This window comes from Lates calcarifer, linkage group LG2, assembly GCF_001640805.2.
Source record: "Lates calcarifer isolate ASB-BC8 linkage group LG2, TLL_Latcal_v3, whole genome shotgun sequence".
In the NCBI taxonomy this organism is placed as follows: domain Eukaryota; kingdom Metazoa; phylum Chordata; class Actinopteri; family Centropomidae; genus Lates; species Lates calcarifer.
Window position 1 is genome coordinate 23,644,803 of NC_066834.1, and position 13,587 is coordinate 23,658,389.

At 40.6% G+C, this 13,587-nt stretch overlaps 1 protein-coding gene across 3 annotated transcripts in view; it reads right to left on the reverse strand.

Annotated features, from left to right (window-relative positions):
- Positions 1 to 5,825: 5,825 nt before the first annotated feature.
- Positions 5,826 to 13,587, reverse strand: part of LOC108876972 (protein unc-13 homolog C) — a 102,763-nt gene continuing 95,001 nt past the window's right edge. For all 3 annotated transcript variants that reach the window (XM_018666839.2, XM_051077166.1, XM_051077160.1), the window contains 3 exons: positions 10,417 to 10,509; positions 8,368 to 8,527; positions 5,826 to 7,431 (listed from right to left, as the gene is read on the reverse strand). In XM_018666839.2, the coding sequence (XP_018522355.1) occupies positions 7,146 to 7,431; positions 8,368 to 8,527; positions 10,417 to 10,509 (539 nt within the window). In that variant the 3' untranslated portion in view covers positions 5,826 to 7,145. The remainder of the gene's footprint in view (positions 7,432 to 8,367; positions 8,528 to 10,416; positions 10,510 to 13,587) is intronic.

Here is a 13,587-nt window from a genome sequence, read left to right on the forward strand (position 1 = left end):
GACAGAGATAGGACACCGCCTGGCTTTAAAATGTAATGATTTGTCAAATCAAAGTGATTTACTTGCCATTGAGCGATCTGTTGACCAGATTCTAGATGCAGGCGCTTCCTTTTAATCAAAAGCTGCAATATGAAACTGTGCGCAGTCAACTGAAAACTACACCCAGATGACTGTATCGCAGAAGGAAATAAATTATGTCTCCCCCTCCCTTGTTGTCATGTGTGTTTGCTATAAAACTGTCAACCAGCAGAAGCAATTACAGCATTGTTTGCGTCAACTACACACTAACGGCTGGCTGCTCCGTGTCATGGTTCAGTTCAACATCTCATCTATCAGGGTCAAAACGCCTGGGCTGCTGTCCCTCTGCTGTCCCACGCATTGTCGCAGAGGTCACTACAGAAATCTGTCGCTGTGTCTAATGGCCATAATATCCCAACTTGTGCCTCTTTGGTGGCACATTACTTAGTGCTCAACAAGTATAGTGTCCACCTCTGTGCTTTAATGGCAGACTCTTACTTCCCCATTGTGGCTGTAGACCTGCTTTCCTGGGCAGGAGGAGGAGCAGGCACCCTGTGCCTGCTGAGACACACAGAGCTGTAATTACACTCAGCCAGATTGGTTGGGGAGAGAGGGCAGGGCAAGTGTACACCCATAGGACACACACAAAACACATATTTAAGCACATACCATATATATAGTTCATAGGAACACAGTGCAGGAACAATACATCCACATGCAGGTCACACAGTGCCATTTTCCTTACAGCACATACTGTATATGGTACTCATAATGTACACAAACACACACACACACACACACACACACACACACACCTCTTCCAGACATGGTCCTGGTGATTTATTAAAGCAGAGAGAGGAGAAAAGGAGAAGCACCAGGCAGCAGTGATGGAGAGAGAAGAGGAAAGCCATGGGGAGATGAAGTGAGGTGGAGACCTGGACAACTTGTCACACTTATACTGGAAAGTGTGTGAGAGGATTCAATTTCCAAGAAAAAAAAGTATGAAATTAAAGCAAAATATGGAGTAACTTGTACAGGTAAATTCACCAGGAGTCCAGAGAAAGCCTGATTGACATCCCCCTGACTCTTCTTTCCTATTTGCCGCACCTGCTAGTGTGGGATTAAATTAAATATGTAGATTTTTGCTATCGCTTCGCAGGCAACATTAGCATTGACCAACTCTTTACTTAACATTCTGCAAGAAATGTTGCGAGTTTCAGCATCAAACATTATTCCTTTACTTGCAAAGAGCTGTCTCCAGTGGAGCAAAGCACCACCAGTGTAAAGTCTTATTTTGCTTCCAGCTCCATGACTTCTTTTCTTCTATTGAAATTAGCATGCTAACCAGCTAGCCCCAGCCCGGTTGGCCTATCTCATTACTTTCCAATAGTGAGTCACTGTAGCGTCCAGTCTGCCTTGAAGAAGTAGCTCAGTTCAGAGGGTGTATTCTAACCTCTTGTATCGTAAAGAGAAAACTTATAAGTGTGCCAAACATATAAGTGTGCCAGTGAGACACCATGCACAGTAAGTCTTGCTATGAGGTTGTATTCTTTTGCATCATATATGTGGATCATATTACCTGATATAAAGCAATTTTAATAAAGTTAATACTTTATATAAAGTATCAATTTTATAGAGGTACAATGTGCCTAAAGGTTTGAATCCACTGGTTTGGATCTTCAGCCCGACTTGAAAAAATGGCTCTGTGAATGAGTAATCCTTCCCCTACGGTGAGCTCCATCAATCTTCCCCTGAAGAATAAACAGCCCTCCCATCTGAAGGACACAGAAAAGTCCAGGCTGGATGCCTCATGTCTGTTGGGTTGTTACTCATACATAACAGCTGGCTGCATTACATTATCACACAGATGGACATGTTCTTGTACCCCATAACTTCTGGATAAGGTTGTTGTAATCTTGTTGAGCTTCATTGCTGTTTTATCTGCCCGTCATATGCTCAATTAGTTCCCCCTAGGAATTCACCCAGGCTGTATTTTAATAATTTAATCCCAAGTATCATCGGGGAGAGAAATCAGCTGCATAGGTCAGCTGCTCACACACATCCGCAGCCAGATAACACCATTAGGTTAACAACATGGTTGTCATCTTACCATAAATTACCAGAGATGATAATTTCCCCACTATCAGTTTGTCCTTTGAATAGTGCTGCAGACAATGACTAAAAATACCTGGAGGAGCTGACAATATGCAGATGAGGGGTCAAGGTTGTGGCGGTCAAAGTTGATGTAATTTAGCATCTTGGCAGCTCTACTGTAGGATGAGTCAGGTTAGTGTTTTGCTCTGTTTTCCCTTTCTTCTGGGAGTCCATGAATGAGAGTGACAGCGTTTCCTCCCCCCTGCTACATTTTGCTCTTTTGTGTATGTTTTTCTCTTTTAACTTCCTGCTTCCGCTACTGCTCTCTGACTACATGGTGGTGAAACAAGCTGATGTGACTGGCATAATTGGCTCAGGAAAAGAAAATAAAAGAAAAAAAATCTACATACTGTTGCAGGTGGGATTGGAGCATCTGGGATTTTTTTTATTTATTTTTTTAACAATGATGCAATTTCCTGTAATGTTTCAGATACTTATTCAAAACTGCTCTAAATGTTGCCATAGTCTCAGTAGTGTCACACTATTACATTAGACTGAGATATCCTACTGATGGTTATGCATTTGTACCAAGTAACAATTGTATTCTCAATCACTGCCAAAGTATTATTCCCACTCAATTATACTCCTCATTCTTAAAAGGCCTTTCCACATCTTTTGTACTGTATCTGTTATATTAGCTGTATTATTAGCTACTCTACTTTAATCCTATAAAATACACTGGTCATCCAAATGTTTTATTTTTATCCTGGAGAAGGTGTGAGCTCAACAGTCACAGTTAGTGAGGTAGTGTGTGGTTGTCTCACCCTTTGTCTTTCTAGTCCTAAACCATAGATGTAGTCATTGGAGCAGTAACAAAATTCCAAATTGTTTTGCAAATATGTATAATTTTGATGTTTCATGTTATGCAAATCCTGTTTTGCATTAGAAGATCGATACCACTGTCTTGTCTGTACAATAATTAGGCTACAGCCAGGAGATGCTTAGCTTAGCTTAGCATGTAGACTGGAAACAAGGGGAAACAGCTAGCCAGTCTTTGTCTCAACGTAAAAACAAAAAGTCTGTCAATAACTACAAAGCAGACTAATCAACGTTATGTCTTGTATAATTTTTACAAAACAATAACCGTGGTCTCTGCTTGTTGCTTTTACACTTTGGTTTTTGTACAGATTTTTTAAAAAAGAGAGATTTGGTAGTAGGCTTCTTTATTACCAGACTAGCTTCCTGTGTTTCCAGTCTTTAAACTAGGCTAAGCTAAGCTAATACAGAATCAATTGTCTCTAACTCATAAAGCATACTTTACAAAATGTTTTATCATTTAACTGTATTTGTGGTCATGTTACCACGAGTAGTGCGTGTGAGACACTTTTTGTTTTAGGGTGTTTCTTGTTTCCTTGGTTGCAACATGGCATGAGTGTCTGATGTGAAAAAGGTATGTTGGACATACAGTGACTTACTTCCATTAACTTGTCTATTCTAAGATGTTAAAAATAGAATTTACAGGGCAGACACACTGCCGCCTGAGATACACAAAACTTATATATAGACACCACAAATGTATCATTAACAATCAGTAATGAAATCCCTGTGGGGAAACATGCCACTTTCTGATCATGAGCAGCGTCTTCACGTCTGTGTGAAAGAATTTCATTGATCTCCAAAAGCATTGCCGTCCTTTCCTCTAGACTTCCTTACTGTCTGTATCTCTTTGCTTTAACTCTCTCCCACCTGTTTTTTCTCCATCCACTTCTCACATTTTTTTCTGTCCCTTGTTCCTTACAATACAGTTGGACTGCAGGTGTAAAGAAAAGACAAAGGGGTGACACTGACAAATGGACTTACTTTGTCTGGCCCTCTCATCCTGGTTCCAGGTGATTAGATACTCTATGTGGGATCTTGACCAAGAGACGGCCTGCGGCTAAAATAATTAGCCTTTGATGAACAGTAGTTTTTTTCAGTCAACCCTAAAGCACCAGTTATTGCGATTTTGTAGTGTCATATATAATTATTCTTTCTTGCGTTCACCTCATTAAATTGGGCTTTACAATTCTGTGCTTTAGGCTACACTCTCACATCAACACTGAAATTAACAGCTCTCTGAGCTAACACAGATGGCCCAAATAAAGAGACATAAACTTGGCATTTAAGTTTTACTAGGTGAACATGTTTTTGTGGGATTATTTCCTGCCATAGATGCAAATTTCTTCCTGTAGGTGTTGAATGATTGGCAGTAAGTAGAGCATAAGTGATCTGAAAACACTCATTTCAGACACCTGTGAAATTACAAAAAAAGGAGAAACTTAAACTTATTTCCTTAAAGCCTTCATGTTTAGTGCAAAGGATTACTGTATCTTGTGGGAGTGTCTGTAGGTGTTTTTCAAAGGATAAGCATCAAAGGCAAGAATGTCACAGATATCTGCAGCTATGTCGCCATGTGCAGATGCCATGAGGAAGACTGTGTACAGTAGGTGGGGAAGAAATTTTCAGTCAGTCCTATAGTTCTATAAATCTTTTCATTTTGTTTTACATATTAAAACACCATAATACTGTTTAGTGTGAGTCTGGTGCTTTTTAGTGTGATCTGTGTTCTGTGTTCAGGTAAAATCTCACATACATACAATTGGCCACTGAACATAGGAAAACAAAGTTCAAATATTTGTTTAATGGTGCAAAATGTGCCTGATGATGGACTTGAGGGATGTTTGCAATAGTTAAAGGGAAAGCACATCCATTTTACACATCAAGGTCTGTTTACAGGTCTTGGGGAGTACTTCTGCACATGTGGAAAAAGACTTCTGTGGCTCCAGAGGTAGCTGTGCCAAGTTTGATAAGCTGCCTCAAATGACGTATCTCACCCAACCAGCAACAAGTTTGAAAAAAAGAAAGAAAGAAAGAAAGAAAATCAGGGGGTTGTGGGGTGAGCTTACCAGACCTCTGTAGCCCCGCTCATCCCAGCTTGAGGTTACCGACTTGAGGACACATTGACCGCTACTTGCATACCACACCAGAATCTTGGAAACACACTGTTAGTTGCATTGTTTAAAAAAAGGAAGAAGAATTAATGGAATAAAAAGACGATATTCATAACATCAATTTAGCTTTTTTTTTTTTTTTTTTTAACTATGTCTGACAGTGTTATAGAAATGCCATGCTAAATTGGTGGTGTACTCTTTCAATTTGGTGGCTGTATTGGTCACTACCCTAAAATATGCACCATGAGAGCAAACAGATCTGAACACCAAACATAATTTTCACAGTGATCGCAGCCTCTTTTTCCTTTGTAATAATGGAACTGTATGGTCTCTGACAGCTCTTACACAGCCACTTTGGACACAACTGACCACATTAGTCATAGTGTATACACCTTTGTTACCTCACCTAAGGCTGTTTCAGATTAAACATGACAGACCTGCATGCAAAATTTGTCAGACTGTTCCCAAAGGTAGACAATTTTAGATTTTAGACTAGACTTTTGATTTTTTTAGGTATTGGCACAAAATGAAAGAAACTTTGTATGATTACTTGACAGATTAGCTCTAATTATTTCAGCCACTTGAACTTGATGCTTGATGTTAAAAACCATTAGAAGTGATAAATACTAGTGTTAAAGGGAAGCTTACCGGACACTTGTTCAAAATGACCAAGATGTTTTAACACATTTGCACATACTTTATGCACATTGAAGAAAAGTAGACTTTTGTACAATATCTCACTAAATATATTTACATGACATACAATTCGCCATCAGTGCAATACATAGGAATGTTGCATATTTACCAAATGTTAGACTCTTTCCTTTATGAAGAAAAATAATTCCAGTGACAGAAGCTGATATAACTAATGTGTAAAGTAACATGTGCAACTTTCATATTGGTTAACAGCTTCACAGGAAATAAAAAAAATAAAATTTTAGTACCACCCTATCAACAATCAAATAGTAAGCATTGAAAAAGTAATAGATCACATGTACATATATATCTACATACATGTAATGGATTGCTTTTGTACAAATATTTTATATAACTTTGGCAGTTTATCAGGAACAAAGTTATCGGAAAAATATGAAACAATAATATCAAACTGTCAGCAATGTCATGTAAGCTTGCCTTCCAAAGCTCATGTTCACAGTGGTCATTCAGAAAGGCTGGAAGCCGATGGCTGAAAACAAAGAACAAAAAGCCAAAGAAAGAGAAAACCTTTCCATCCTTTCTGCTAAGACTGTTAGCACTGGAGGCTGTCGTCATTGTTGTCATGGTTATAAAATTACAAACACCTATGAAGGTTTACGTAGCAGTCATCGCCATTTAAAAAAACATGGTCTATTTTCAGGTCGACTTAAAATACAAACAGTTTGAAGGCAAGGGGACAGGACCCTGCTCGGTGGTCACTGTGGAATCATGGGAGAGACATGACCGAGAAGAGGACATGCACAACAGTGCTGTGTGGAAGAACGTGAAGCCAAGAAACGAGGGTGCAAAATGAAAGACTTTGCAACAATCAAAACGCCACACGGTCAGAAAATGACTTACACCGGACAAATTAATCGAGCAAATTTCAAACATACTAAGTTCACCATAATTCATATACGTTGGTTTTGTTCTTTTTTTTCACTGGTTTGGCACTTTATTGGAACAAATCTCTGTTCAAAAAGACTAAATGTTGTACAAAAGGTATTTCATGTCTCGTTAACATAACTCGTAGAATATAGTACTTAATAGTAAGCATACGGTAAGTAAACACTTGTACATACTGTAGTTTTAAAATGAACATTCCAACAGATGTTTTACGCACATGCACAAAAACAAACAAACACAACTCTCTCTCTCTCTCTCTCTGTCGCTGCCTTGCCACATTGGGGACTACGCCACTTTTCTTTGGACGATCTCATTCTCCTGCTGTTTCCAGCTCCTATCCTGAAAGAACAACTCATTGCTACTGCTCTTTCTCCTTCCTTTTTCTCTCTATCGCTCACTTAAGACAATGCAACTCTTTTAATACTGCATTTTTGCTGCACATTACGACACTTCCTCCGCTGAGCGTGTGTCTGTCTTGAGACGCACAAACTCTTTGGCCACCTCGTCGTTGGTCCTTTGAGAGAGTATCCTCATGATGGTGAGGCCCGTTTCGTCCATGGAGATGCTTTTCACCAGCGGGTAGCAGGCAGAGCAGCTGCCCTTGTCCGCCAGCTCTCGGAGCTGGATGACTGTCATGCCGATGATGCGGTCCTCGCGGGCAAAGCAGTAGTCCTTGACTGAGACGTGCAGCTCGTAGGCCTCTGGACCATGTTCATTACTCAGAACACTGGGAGAAATGACACAAGGAGATAAGAGGGAACATGTTTACATTCCAAAGGAAAAAAAATATGAAATACTACTTTTGAAATAATGTACTTTTCAATAAACGTCCATCAAATTGACTTTAAATTACTTTTTTAAAATCGTTCACAGCCCAGTCTTGTTCTGCAGAACTGTACATCAGCTCAAACCAGCTGCTTTTTGGACACTGGCATTCAGCTTTCTCTTTCGCTGAATAAAACGTGTCAGTAAGGAGAGTCTGGCTGGGAGACATTTCACCAACGAAAAGCCTCCGTATTGTATGTGCGGCTGTGATGTGACAATTCAATCATGTTCGCAAGTGAAATGAATGTCTCTATTCAAATGAGTCATTAGCCTGAGCCAGCTTTTTTTCTTAGGCTGTTCTCTAATTATCCCCACCAACTTAATGGCTTCTTAAAATTCAAATGACAACGCCAGGAGTGAATCTATATGTAGATGGCACTGGAATTGCACTGATCATACTGGTGTTGCTACAATTCAGTCAGAGATCACTTCAGCTCTGTGACTTTACTTGGCTCTGAGAATTACAGCGTCGATGAGGGGGCGAGTTTATAGATTGCTGAAACAGTCTCTTGACTCCACTGTTTCAATGCAAGCGCCTCTAAAGCAACTGCATTCTATTCAATGCTTAGAACAATTGGGGAGATTTTGACAGTAAGCTATTACAGGTATTATGTGGTATATAGGTTGCTGCAGGCTCTTTTGTAGTGTGCAGATAGCATACTGAATACTAATTTGAAGTTGCGGCAGCACAAGGTACAGAATGTTGCAAACTATTTTGTATATTGAATGCAGGAAGACAAAATGCTGCATAGTAATTTTAACCTCAAAGTACATGGTTACAAACACTCCCTCTTCTCTCCACCTCTGTAACTGACAGGAAGGAGGCAGGATTACTCACTACTGGAATGTTTCATTATACTTTGGTGACCAATTGTTATTCTTGGTCTTGGTGCTGAATTTGCGCTTCTTGTCAGCCAGGTGTGGTCCCACGGCGCTGACCTCTACAAACGGACGGAACATGGCATTGGTCTGCCAGATGAGGTTGTTCACTGCGACCACTGAAGAATGCAGAGGGAATAATAATCAGCAACATCGCAGATTTAAGAAAGTAAAGGAAAATCCATTACAAATACTAATGCTGTTTCAAACTGTGTATTCGAGGCTCCATTTTCTACTTTTGGTAATGTATTTATCTTATTCCCACAGACACCTGGCTAAATGTATAAAATGTCATATTACCATATGCTGAGATACTGTCAGAGGAACTACAATAGACTTAGATAGCAGAAACATTTCCACTTATCTGGAACATTAATGGTAAACATCTTAGGGTGTCAGTGCCTATCAGTCACACTGCAAGGGTTTCTTTCCAGGCTCACCATTTTGCTGTGACATTAAAATACATATACAGGGATAAATTCACCATGAAGGAGGCAGAGACACTGATTGGCGCAGAGGCTTGGACAGATCATAGTGCAGTGGCAGTGTGTGCAGCCACACACTGTCACTGCTAAAGAGAGCTTTTTTATTTTGTTCTGTGGTGGTTAGCAAAGGTAATTCTGAGAAAATTACAAATGGAAATGGAAAACTGAGGAAAATAGATGCAAAAAACTGCAGTTCTTCATCCTATAATAATGAATTTTCCTGGACAGAAATATCTGCATATGATTGCCATAGTAACCTAACTGGCAGTCACACTGTCATGTTACTGCTGATTATAGCTGGTTGCCAGCTGTAGCACATATGGTGCTGCTGTGGGAGGTGCAACAGATATCATGGTAGCTACATGGGTGATTTAGCTGAGTCCAGTGTTTGCTACTGAAAGTACGAAGACAAAAATCAACAAGTGTGTAATTGTCAAGTAGTGCCTATTTTTAAGAATCTGAACACTTCTCACAGAACACAGCATGTGTAAGTGCATAAAGGAGTTGGAATCTGAACAAGTAATTCAGCCATTTGTATTCTGATAAAAAAAAAAATTGGTAAATGAAATTGATGTACCAGACGTAGGACACAGCCATGTCATTGGCTCTGTGAGGTGGTATTTGGGACTGTGCTAAATGCTAAGGTTATCATGCTAACATGATCGCAGCAATAATGCTAATGTGCTGATGCTAAGCAGGTATAATGTTTACCATGTTCAGCATCTTAATTTTTTTGTGCTTTAGCATGCTAACATTTGCTATTTAGCATTAAACAGAAAGTATAACTGAAGCAGACTTTTGACTTCTTGATGGCATTAGATGAAAAGTTAAAGGATCACCAAAGTTACTGCAATTCAGCCTGAGATAGACATGACTATTTATTTAAAATTTCATGTTAACACATCCCTTATGATTGTTGAGACCTTTCAAGCAAAAAAACAAATGGAAACCTCATGGTGGCACTAGAGAAAAAGTCAGGGGATCATCTGAGCTTGAAATTTGTCTGCCTGGGAACACGAACGTCTGCACCAAATTTCACTGCAATCCATCAAATAGTTGATGAGATATTTCAGTCTGGACCAAAGTGGCGAACCAACCAACAGACCAGCCATAAAGCCATGCTGCTATGCTAGTTTTATGATAAAAATACAGGCAATAAAAATGCAGATAATTCAGATCCATAAATCATAAATGTTAGGCTTGGCCACAACTTTCTTACAGCCTCAGCAAAAGCAGAAAAGCAACCGACAGTGCAACTCCAACTGTAGTTTTGGTTTTCTGTATATTATGACTTTAATTATGTCATCAGCAATCTTTCAGACGTTAATTTCCTCATTTTATTGTCTGTGAAACGAGCTCCAGGACTGTACAACAATGCTGCTGACCGTGGCCCCAGCAGCACTATCACACAAATGAGATTACCACCATGAGCTGTCCATGACGAGTCTTTGAATATTTGCAGGTGTGAATATATTTGAATAGAAATGACGAAAAAGCAGGTCTGAGTATAGGAAAAAGCTCACCCTTCACGCTGACTTTGTGCTCTCCAGTGCCAGGGTGAGAGATGAGATTCACTTGCATCGACACCTCCCCCACCGATCCGTTGGATGACTGACCTGGACACACACCAAAACAGCAACAGGAGAATTGGAAAGAGGCATAATGAAAATCAGGGAGGATGGCGAGGGAGAGGGAGAGAGAGAGAGAGAGAGAGAGGCAGAGAGGAAGCCGGGCAGAGCAATGGAGAGATCAGGACACAGAAACAGAGAGAGAAAGGATGAAAGGACAGAATCCAAAACTGTGGGTGCAGCTTTTTCTTTGTAGATGAGGTATCCAGAAATTGATCCAAAAAGTGGTGTATAAACAGCTCTCTCTGTGTCAAAGCTAAAAAACTAAACCTAAGGGGGAAAAAAGTAAATAAATAAAAAAATAGTAGGGAAGTAGAGTAGATTTCACCCCCATGGCAACCCAGGAGCAAGCACAGCCAGGGTTTCCTTTAGCTCCAGGCTGAACAAGAACAATGACAACACGAAAAAAAAAAAAAAAAAAGAAACATGAAATAATCTGCCTGGTTTGAAGGCCATGGAAGAGGCAGATGGTGTGAGGGGATGCACTAAATAAATAATGTTCTACACGATGAAATCATCAAACTGTTCAACTCAACAGAAATACAAACAAAACACTGGATTTGACTGCATGCAGACAACTGGAGTGGAGATGAAAACAACGTTTCAGGGAGGAGGTAGATGGGGGACAGGAGTGAACAGGAGGAGATGAGAGGAGAGGAAATACCCTTTTGGGCATAACACCCTGCACCGTTACGTCAGCATTACAGTTTCAATCACACTGGGACATGTTGTTGCCAGGAAAACAATTAGAATTGATTGCTGACCATGTGTCTCACTTTGCCAGATGCAGGGAGTCCTGCCCATTTCAGCTCCCTCTAAAAACCGCCTTGTGTTTCACCCAGCCCAGGTTCAACAGATGTTGAACACTGGAAGACAAGTGCCGGTGTGGTTGATGAAGGTGCATGTTGATCCAATCGCTAATCAATACGTGCCAAACATGCAGTGCCCATTATAGCTGGTAATGAAGAAACAAGCCCTGTGATTTATTGTAATGATGCCCTGAGAGACTGGGGGAGGGAGAAAAACATTGCTGCTGCACAATTAAGCCACAGACTTGTGGGAAATTAACGGGGCAATGCCACAGCACATTTACCTCAGTTATCTGACGAAATAATGTTTTAAATAAATAGGCTCTGTGTGTGTGTGTGTGTGTGTGTGTGTGTGTGTGTGTGTGTGTTTTCTGAAGGAAGTGAGAGACAAGACACTGTCAGGCATCGGAGAGAAGAGAGTGAATAAGATGAATGGTGCATAAAGATGATAAAGGAAATCAGAAGAAGATAAAACAAATGTGGCAATGAGGCGGGTCAGCAGATTAAGTGAGAAAAATGCGAACAAAGGAACTAACAGATAAGAAAGGTGAGTTGTAGGCATCAGTTGTTGCAGGCATGCAGTTTAATTCACTGAATTTTTCCCCCTTTGCTGTGTCGTACACCCAGGATGTTACCCTCAGCCCACAGCCAGTGATAAATCAACAGAAGATCACGTCATAAGCAAGACGCCGGGAGATATTCACATGAAGTTACTGTACAAAGAAAGATGTGTTTGTTTTTGTTAGCAGTGTATTTCCATTGAGGCATAAAGCAGCTATACGACCTCAGCCCTCTCCCTAACAAACAGAGACACATACACGTCCGAGAGCACACTTGGCAGGAATAAACCAGTGCATGCCTCGGTCTATATGTGTCGCTGTCAGAGCACAGGGGTTGGTGATTAATGAAACAGTGTCCTCTGTGCTACATCAAGCATCAGCACATCGCCACACTGTTTACTGACCTAATGCACATCAACCACCTCACTAGGTCCACTTGCAGACATCACATTAGACCACCTCAGATAATGAGCGATGACATGGTGTGAACTCAGAGCGGGGTAGGGACCAGATGAGATATTTAGAGAGGGGATGAAGAGGAGAAACACATTGAGCAATCTCAAAATAGCACTGCACGTCTATGCCCATCTGCCAGTCAGTGAGAGTGCCGCCGCTGATTGGTCCACTGGCCGCCTGGCTGACTAGCTTTCTCCCATTGCCATTCTGTTTCCTGCTGCCTGCCTATGCAGCGTTCTGCAAGGCTGAACACACTGAGGCAACCTGGAGCTTAAAGCTTCAATGCCCCACTGGGCTGAATTCCCTCCCCCCAATCTCTCAGGACACCTGAAGGTATTTCCGCCTTGTTACGGAGAAAGATGGGAGGAAAAAAAAAGTTCCATATGGAGACAGATGAATGAGACAACAACACATGAAAGTGGGTCAGTGATGACCTAGTGATGAGAGCAAGTGGGGAGAGAAAGCAAGAGCAAGAGGGAATTTATAGATTTACACTACACATATATCTTATAAATTTGTTATGACAGTATTTTTATGTGCTTCTAATGAGAGAGAAAGGGAGAGAGAGCGAAAGAGCATGAGAGCATTCAAGCCCTTCAGGGTATGGGGTGAAGAGGCCACAGATAAGTTCCCTTATTTGTTTTTTCTTTATTTATTTACAGTGAAAGAGACAAATGACTTCTCCAGCGAGGGGATAAATGCAATTACTGCAATGTCCATAGCACACATAAGCCTAAAGAAAATAAAGTGACACAGAGAGATCCTCAGCATACACATACTGTAAAGAAAAAGAGCTAAGACTGATGGGAAAACAGCACATTGCTGAGGTCAAACAAGCCAGAACTGGAGATGCATTATTTTCAATCAAGTCTATTTAGCGATAGAAGCTGCAAGTGATTTGGAGCTATTGAGACCTTCCTTTTCCTTTTTTACTTTAAACATATAGGATTGTAACAGTGGAAAGCTGTGGACATGAAATGTCAGCTGCTGTGAACAGCAGCAGCATCAAATGCGAATAAACCATTTCACTATCAGGGTTTAACAGGTTTAATTAGAATATGTTTACTAACTGGTGCCATAGAAAAGTGCTAATGTGCTGCTCAACAATAGGATCTGCAATCTGTGCTTTTTTCACACCGTTCTGGACACTTTCACCATCTAAGCATCTTTTAGCATCAATTTTCAACATGTCTTGTTATTATAGCAGCTTTCTTTTACTGTGAACCTACCCAAGTGAGGAT